At 46.0% G+C, this 8,147-nt stretch overlaps 1 protein-coding gene across 1 annotated transcript in view; it reads left to right on the top strand.

The window, feature by feature from the left end:
* The first annotated feature begins 5,751 nt into the window (after positions 1 to 5,751).
* Positions 5,752 to 8,147, top strand: part of ANKRD55 (ankyrin repeat domain 55) — a 51,968-nt gene continuing 49,572 nt past the window's right edge. Inside the window, exon 1 of the mRNA XM_074569478.1 lies at positions 5,752 to 6,187. Within this exon, the coding sequence (XP_074425579.1) occupies positions 6,148 to 6,187 (40 nt within the window). The 5' untranslated portion in view covers positions 5,752 to 6,147. The remainder of the gene's footprint in view (positions 6,188 to 8,147) is intronic.

Raw genomic sequence — 8,147 nt, 5'->3', positions numbered from 1 at the left:
TGCCATTGCAACGTGGCCCCATCAAAAAGCTTTTGTTCATGTTACTGTTTTTTCCAGCAATCACTTTACTTCTCTTATGTATAAATCTGATTTGTCACTGACTGTAGCCGTGCCTTGACAACTTCCTCCCTGTGCCAGCCAGCTTCCCTGAAGCGTGCTACCTCCCCAGCCAGGTGGTGAGATGGCAGGGTAAGGGCTGCAAGCAATTTCTGTGTTTTCACAGGCCAGACAGAAGGGGCCAGCATCCCAAAGACGTGCACTTACCCTGGCACAGAAATACCCACTATTAAATGAAACTCAAATCATTAGAAAGAACACAACATAAAGATATGGGTGTGGGATTTAATCTTGTTATTCTCCTCCGATTTAGAGGCAGAGAAAGAGATTTCACAGAAACAGGACTAGAAAGAAGGTGTGTGCTTCCATGGCTTGCCACAGAAAAAATATGAAGCATGGCTGGCTGGTATCAGTATATTGTAAACACTAATTAAAACAGGGGAGATCTGTGTGATACAATAATCTTATGACGCAATAAATAGATTCCTGTTGTTTCTGCAACCAAAGTTAATTGGACATGAGGCTTTATATTTGCCTTATATACAATATAATATCTATCTATATAAAAAATATAAAATTACTCAGAAGTAGAGGATGAACTAGTTTCTTTTTGAAGCAGTTCCTCTAAGAATTGACTTCTCACTCAAATTTCCTGTTTTCTGTTTAGTTGTGCCTGTTCGGATCTGTTACACTGCCAGTGTCACCCACATGTCCCATTGCAGGGTCTGGACACAACCACTGCTATGGCAGTAGCGCTCCCGAAGCAGCTGACACTCTCACTAGCCCGGTTTTGTGTGTCGCTTAGGAAAAGTGGTACAGCAAACACACAAAAGCAGAATGGTGTAAACAGCCTTGCAAAGACACTCACATAACCATTGGGTATTATGACTCCAAATCCAGTACAAAGATGAGTTGACCTAGCTGTCCCAGCAAGTCAGTGGCAGAGCGAGACTGGGATTCCCAACATCTACATCCCCATCCGCTGGGGAAGAGGCACTTGCCTTCTCCTGATTCAGTGTCCCAAGGGGTGAATTTCACCCTTTGCTTTTTAGCTATTCAGAAATACACCAGTCAGTCTCTTTTGTCTTCTTCATCCACTCGTCTTGATACTGTTTTCAGCCCACCTGTCATTTGCTATCTACTTCTAAATGACTAACTTTTCTTGTTTAAGATAGAGCATTTTGTAGTCAAAGAGATAAAAACATGTTAAGCTTTTCCTGTATTTTACCAATGCAAATTTACTATCACAAAGGTTTACAGCAAGGCTCTCAAAGCTTACCATTCATAGATGATTAGTCATACTCTCTGCTGTTATTTGATATCTGAAATGGGACTTCACTAATTTGCAGGCATTCTTAATGCACTGCATAATGTCAGAGATTACCGGTTTCCCACAAATGAACTTTTCTTCCTCCGCTTAAAAGGATTTAACAGAAAAACAATGCAAGTATCTCTACTTAGAAGCTACTTCTGCCGGTTCAAAGAGTCAAGTGCTGATCCCACCCCACCATCTACTGGAACTCTACAGAATCACAGGAGGGCCTTAGAGACTCTTCACTCTGCAGGCCACGATCTGAAAAAGGCTGGAGACTAGGGATGTGCTCAGAGGAAAGATCACTACACACTTGTCCTGCAGTTTGCCAGAGAGCTGCTGGTGAGTGCTGTGGTTACCAGGCTAGGTAAATTTTTGATCTGACCTGGAACAGGCACTTTTTTTTTTCCTTACGTTATCCTGTAGAATGAACAATAACAGAATTTAAAAAAAAAAAAAAAGACAGGGTTTGCACATGACTTTCCCTTTACCAGTGTAATACAATGAATGTGACATGCTCTGGCTCCAGGTCCCTGGTGCCACAGACAGGGGTATGTACCCAGGACAGACACACCTGCACCATAACACTCCCGACTCAGCAGGTCTCCGCACCCACGCCATCTGCTCCTCCACATCCACATCTGGCTTGCTCACTCTGCCAGGTTCTTCAAAACAGCCTTACACCATGCCGGAGGTACTGAATGCAGTTTTAGATCTAAAAATATCATGAGGAAATCTTTGGAGGGTAACAAGAAAAAGCTACAGCAAGGTAAGGGTGATAAACTTGGTGGAAGGCTCCACACTCCTTCTGAAGTGCGCACAACAATCAGTCTGAGAAAATTTTTAAATTTGGTTTAGTTAATTACAAACAGATCATCATTTGGGAAAACAATACCCCTAAATCTGGTTACTGTTTAACAGCCCTACTCTAATTACAAAGTGGACTCTCAGGTATGATTTTCTTGTTACTACCTTTGTCTCATAGGATGCTAGTGATATCCCAACAGATCATACCAGGGAGATCCCATTGAAGTGAAGTTCAAAAAGTCTACTGACTGAGCAGAGAATGTATTTGGCATTACAAAACAGGGAGCAGAGCAGAACAGATCCTCCCTCTGTCTTTCATTTCATGTGGGAACCTCTAAGATGTAGCTGTGACTTTATTCTTTCTCTAGTCACTGTTTACCTGTTGACATTTTAACAGAGATTTTGCTCATTTGGGTGGACCCCAGAGAGCATAGCTGGATCCTTCTGCCTGGCTGGAGATCTGGCTTCTCCACACACGTCTGAGCTTGGTGCTGACACTCCCAACGCTGAGGATGGAACTCCAAGTCCAATATATAGCATGGTGCCTGAAATACTTTATAATCAAATTATTATTACTGGGTTTCATTGCAAACGGAAAGTGAAGGTTGATGGTATCGCTTCATCCATTTTGACTTCCATTCACTAGATTACATGCTTACTGATCCCTACTGAGGGCGTAAACATTCAGGCTTGCGATACACCCATGAAGAAAGGAGGGAAACTCTTCACCCCCGGAGCCGCTGTGTCTGCCGTGCTGGCCGCTGGCAGCGCTCCTGACATGGGGGCACTGCCGCTCCAGGCACTTTGCAAAGGATCATCCTTCCCCCAAAGCACTGACTCTGTCGGGGTGAAAATGGACGCAGAACCCTTGCCCACTTGCCAGTGCCCTCTGCAGGGGCAGCAGAAGAGCAGATACGTGAGCTGAGTCCGTGCTGCTGGTGGCAATGTGGCACGGCACGGGTGCTGCCAGCTGTAAGCACCCATGGTCTCTCAGTCTCCAGTCTCCAGCCCTGCTCTGCACCCCAGCAAATAACATTTACATAGCATTTGAATGCATGTTTCGACCGTTCTCTGTGGTCTCACTACAGCTTTTGCATTCACCTAATGAACAACAGTTAGAAGGAGAAGGAGAGTTAACTACCCTACATATAGCCAAACGCTGACACACAGGCAAATGCAGGCAAACAAACACACAAAAAAAGCTCTGTGTTTCTGCTACCGTACCAGGATTTTCTTCCACACAAAACAAAACAAACACAAAACCCAAGTACTACTGACAGCATAAAAAGTCAGGAACACTTTGCTTAAATTAGAGAATAATGTAAATTATCTATATTAAAGCAATTGTCTTTATCTGCTGACCAGGCTCTACCTCCTTTGTGGCTTTGCTGTCCTTAGACAGAGTTGCTTTCATAGCCACTGAGTACAGGAGGTACCGAGAAATTTGGAGACATTTCCTTCAAGTCTTCTAAAGAAGCAGTAAAAAGATACTTACAGAGAACTCAGCGACTGAAGCCCAACTCCTAAATGTCAGCTTTTCTGGCAGCCTCTGAGCTGTGATATGTCTACCATAGCTGAGACACAGAACTGTGTTCATCTGGTACTCGTGTCTACATGGGAAGAGGTGTTTTGCTAAAGCATTGGCCTTGCTTCTGGTGGATTTAGAGGGCAGGAGCTGCCCGCTCTGAAGAACCCTATGTCCCTGTAGGCTGTGGACACCTATCTCAGAGGAGGTGCCTGCCTTTCCCATAACTGAAGGCAGGCGGAGCCCCTGGCAAATGTACACAATGCCATAGGGAATACTGTGCCCCACATGGCACAAGGAATCAGCTGCCAGGTGTTTCTCCCCCTCATTCCCTGTCTGCATACCCGCAATGCACCTCATTCCCAGGCCAACGCACTGCAAGGGTGAGACTGGACCAGTAATCTCCAAAACCCATTGCCTCCATCTGAGGAGCAGAATGGAAGGACAGAGACCCAGTAATGGTAAATGGGCAGGTAAAACTGTGAGTATTTAACTGATCCGATCAGGTAGAGGACAGCGGTGCGCCCAGCTAACTGTGTCACCTTCACTGCAGCAGTGCCCAGAGTCAGAGATCCTGTGTACAGAGGGGACAAAGGGCCTCTTGTCATACGCGGGGAGCAAAAGCCACTCTGGGGGGGGAGGGGGTCTTTTTAAGATCACCAGGGGTGATAATTTGCAGTTCAAAATGCCTGACCACAGACAAGTCTCCAGCCCCTCTGTCAAGTCAGCAGCCATGGCAGCATTTTGAGCAGAGGCGTGGTGTTAGACTGGACAAACTGGACTGTCACCTGCCGGTGCCATCTCCTGAGCCACCCTCCTGGCAAGGAGATGCCAGTAAGGAGCCGGCCATTTGCATTACCAATTCTCTGCTCCCAGCTTGCATAGACAGCACTTGCCACACGGTGGATCCCTCCTCAATGTAAAAAAGGCCTGAGATGAGCCAAAGCACAAACCAGTCAGCAACAGAGAAAAGAAACAATTTCTGTCTCCACGGTCCCACCACACACTTCTCAACAGTTAAGGATCCTTGAGCAGATCACACTGCCACATTGTGGAGAATTTCAGCTCTGTTTTTTTTGTTTCAAGCTGTTGAGGCTGTATTGCTTCCTGGATCACACTATCTTTTTCCAAACACATAGGTTGGATTTAGGTTCAGAAGCAGATGCTTGGGATGTGAATCAGCTCCAGATACGATTCCTACAGTGTGCACATGTACGCTATGTCTCCAGAATCCGTTCAAGTCACAGGAATTGGACAAAACACCAGAACAGAATAAATACAGTGGATAAAGTCTAGGGGCTTCTTAGGCTGACCAAACTTAGGCATAGCTTTAGTGCAGGTCCTGTCTGCACTTCTGGGTCAAAAACATCTTGCCTTTCCTAATTTTCATGTATTAGTTTGCCTTATTCAGCAGCAGTGATGTGTCTCTTACAGTGCAACAGTGCTAAGTAAACTTGTTATATCCCTCCCATCCACCAGCCCCTACGCACGGCTGGTGATCTTCTGCTCCAGGTAAATTCCAAGTCAGTCCATTTATTCTTATTTCTTCCATGGAAACAACCCAGCGAAAAGCAAAGCTCAGCAGGGTCCCCTCCCCTTTATGGTACAGCGTCTGAGTTCCAAACTTACGGAGGCAGGGGCCCAGTCAAAAAAACAGCATGAAGACATGGGTCTGCTGTTGGTTTGGCAGACACTGGGTTTGGAGCATCCACTATGAACTATTATACCTGTTGCACTATGCAGTTGGAGCTATCACTATCCACTTCAGCTATGGTAGTGTGCTCTCAGTTATTATCCCTTCATTAAACACGGCGCTTTAACTAACTGTAATTGGGTAGCAATAAACTAAGGTAGAAAGGGGTTGCTAACTTGTGTTTCTCCACGCAGGAGTTACATCAGGAAACAGGTAATCTCTGAAAACAGCATTTCACAAGCCATCCTCAGAGATGGTGGTAGAGGCAGCCGTCCCGCGGGGATGCCGGTGGGTGCAGCACATGCCACTGGGCCGCCACGGTGAGGATGTCCACACCCGACCTGCGCTGGCGGCTCCGCACATGCTCCGTCTGCCAGCCGGGTCCCACTCGCCCTCCGAGGCTTGTTTGTCCACGGGCAGCGCTCAGCTGCTGAGGCTGGGTGAGCTGCAGCATCTCTCGGAGCTGCTCACAGGCAGTTGCACTCGCTGGAAGCTGAGACGTTTGTCAGGAGCTCGATCAAGCTTCCAGGGATGTCATTTTAAGAGGGTCCATAACAAACAGAATATACCGTTCCCATGAGGCTAGTGATAATGTCCTTGCCTTGACAACAATCTGCAGCCGTAAAGCGAGTTTAATTCTCTGACAAGAAGATTGGCGACGGCTATTGTTTACTGTAATATATGGGCTTCTTCCCTGGAAACCCTGGAGGTGGCATTTGTGTGGTCTGTTTGTAAATAATGAGATAGACCACAATGGATTTCAGTTCCTCATCAGTGTTTGATCAACACAAAGGTAAGTCACCTGCTACTAATTTCAAAATCCTCTGGTCCTCCCATGTCTCCCATGCAAATGTGCTAAGATTACTTGACAGAATGCATAACAATAATTTTTGGAAAAGATCAGATCTCATAGAGATTTATTTTGGTTACACATGAAGGAATTTCTTCCATCAGCTTTAGACGTGGTTATTTCAGCCTATTGCTACACTGATTTTTAAAAATAAGATGTTTTTAGCAGAATAGCCACAGCATCTGATTGCTCTTATGCTTGGATTGAGAGATGTATGTATATGTTTATTGCTTATATTATATATTGGTCCTCTTAGGGATATTTATATATACAAAAACAATTGCAATATTAGCAAACAAAGCAGTGTAAAATGGAGTAAAAATTCAAGAAAAGCTGATTTTCATAAGTCTACTAATTTGTATACATAAAAAGGACTAGATGCTGACAACTGATCGCCTTTACTTCAGCAAATCTTAGCTGTAAATGTAAGTATTGTCATAATTGTGAATTTGAGATATCTTTTAAAGCTACAACGTGATCTACATGGTAAGGTTGCTATGGAAATACTAATGTCTCTCTGTTGTCTGTTTTTAAGTTGAATGGCTGAATTTCATGTCTTTACTTGCCAATATAAGCTTTTATGCCTTACTACTTAATCCACTATAAGGGATGTAGTGGCATTCCTTTTATGTTCCCAAAGTAGGAAGCTGTCATTGTTTGATTACCTGTGTTGCGACAAATTTCTCTTTAAGTCAGCTTGCCAAATAATTTGTGTGCAGTGGCCACAGTTTCCAGTGCATACCTGCAAAGTGTCCACGCTGACATGGCCATGCTGGTCCCACCATGAAGGTGCTGACTGCAGAAAAAAGATGAAGGGCAGGAGGAAGACAGACGTGGTGCCTTTTGGGCATCTGGGTCCCATAGGTTGTACTTTTGTGCTTGCCTGCACTTCTTTGGTGAACCCGAAGTAAATACAGTCCATGTAAAGGAGTGGACCTAGGGCTGCCTTTCAGCCACAGTAGTGCTCAAAGCTCGAAGGAAGTCTTGAGACTCCCGGTCTGCACCAGCCCAGTCGGGACCCCACTCTGAGTAGATGGGGAAGAGTGGGAAGCCATCAAGCAAAACTGAGTGACAAGAGATAAAAAATACTACCAGCAAGGATAAAAGAGGAAGGGACTTGCAATGGAAGAAGGGTGCTCCTAGGTCATGTCCAAATGACATAAGGAGTGTTTTCCCCAACAGAGCGGAGGTGTGGGGCTGACTGAGCTTCTGCAGCTCCAAATAGTGGTTCTCAGGCTCTGCTTCTGCAGGCACTACAGGTATGCTTTGTGCCACATGCCAACCCAGCAGTGCTCAGGCTGGAGAGGGAGAGGGGAAACCCTGCTCACTCAGTGCCGTGGGGATGGCTGCCTGGGGGCCGAAGGAAGTGGTGCTAGGAATGAGGCTGGAATATGACCAGGGCTGGGGAAGGAGAAGTCAAGTCTCCAGACAGATAAGGGGGCAGACAGCAATGCAGGAGACCACTGACTCAAACCACCTTATCTGGATAGAAGAGAGAGAGTTGGGAAGCAACATCTGTCCCTGAAGCCTGTACCTCCCCTTGCTCCTAATCTGCAGCCCCTCCTCCTGCCAGGCCACTCTCCACACACTGACCCGTCCTGATTCCGGCCCAGCATCATCTCCAGCCCCATGTCACACCCCACTCACAGCACCTCCCCAGCAAAAGGATGCCCTCCAGATAAACCCCTCATCTCCCCTCCACCACCACTGCAGGGATGCTGGCTCATCAGGTGATTTGTGACTTACTGTTTGCCTTGCCCGCCGGCTGCGTGGGAGGCAGATGGGAAGCTGGAGCAGTCAACACACAGAAATGGGACTCTGAACCCATTGGTTATCAGGCAAAGAAAGCTCTATTCAAAATTTACAGTGCATGGTGGATTTTATCTAAATAGCATGTTAATGT

This window comes from Larus michahellis, chromosome Z (genome assembly GCF_964199755.1).
Source record: "Larus michahellis chromosome Z, bLarMic1.1, whole genome shotgun sequence".
NCBI classification, from domain to species: Eukaryota; Metazoa; Chordata; class Aves; order Charadriiformes; family Laridae; genus Larus; species Larus michahellis.
Note: the sequence above shows the minus strand (reverse complement) of the source record. Positions and strands in the feature narration are given on the sequence as shown.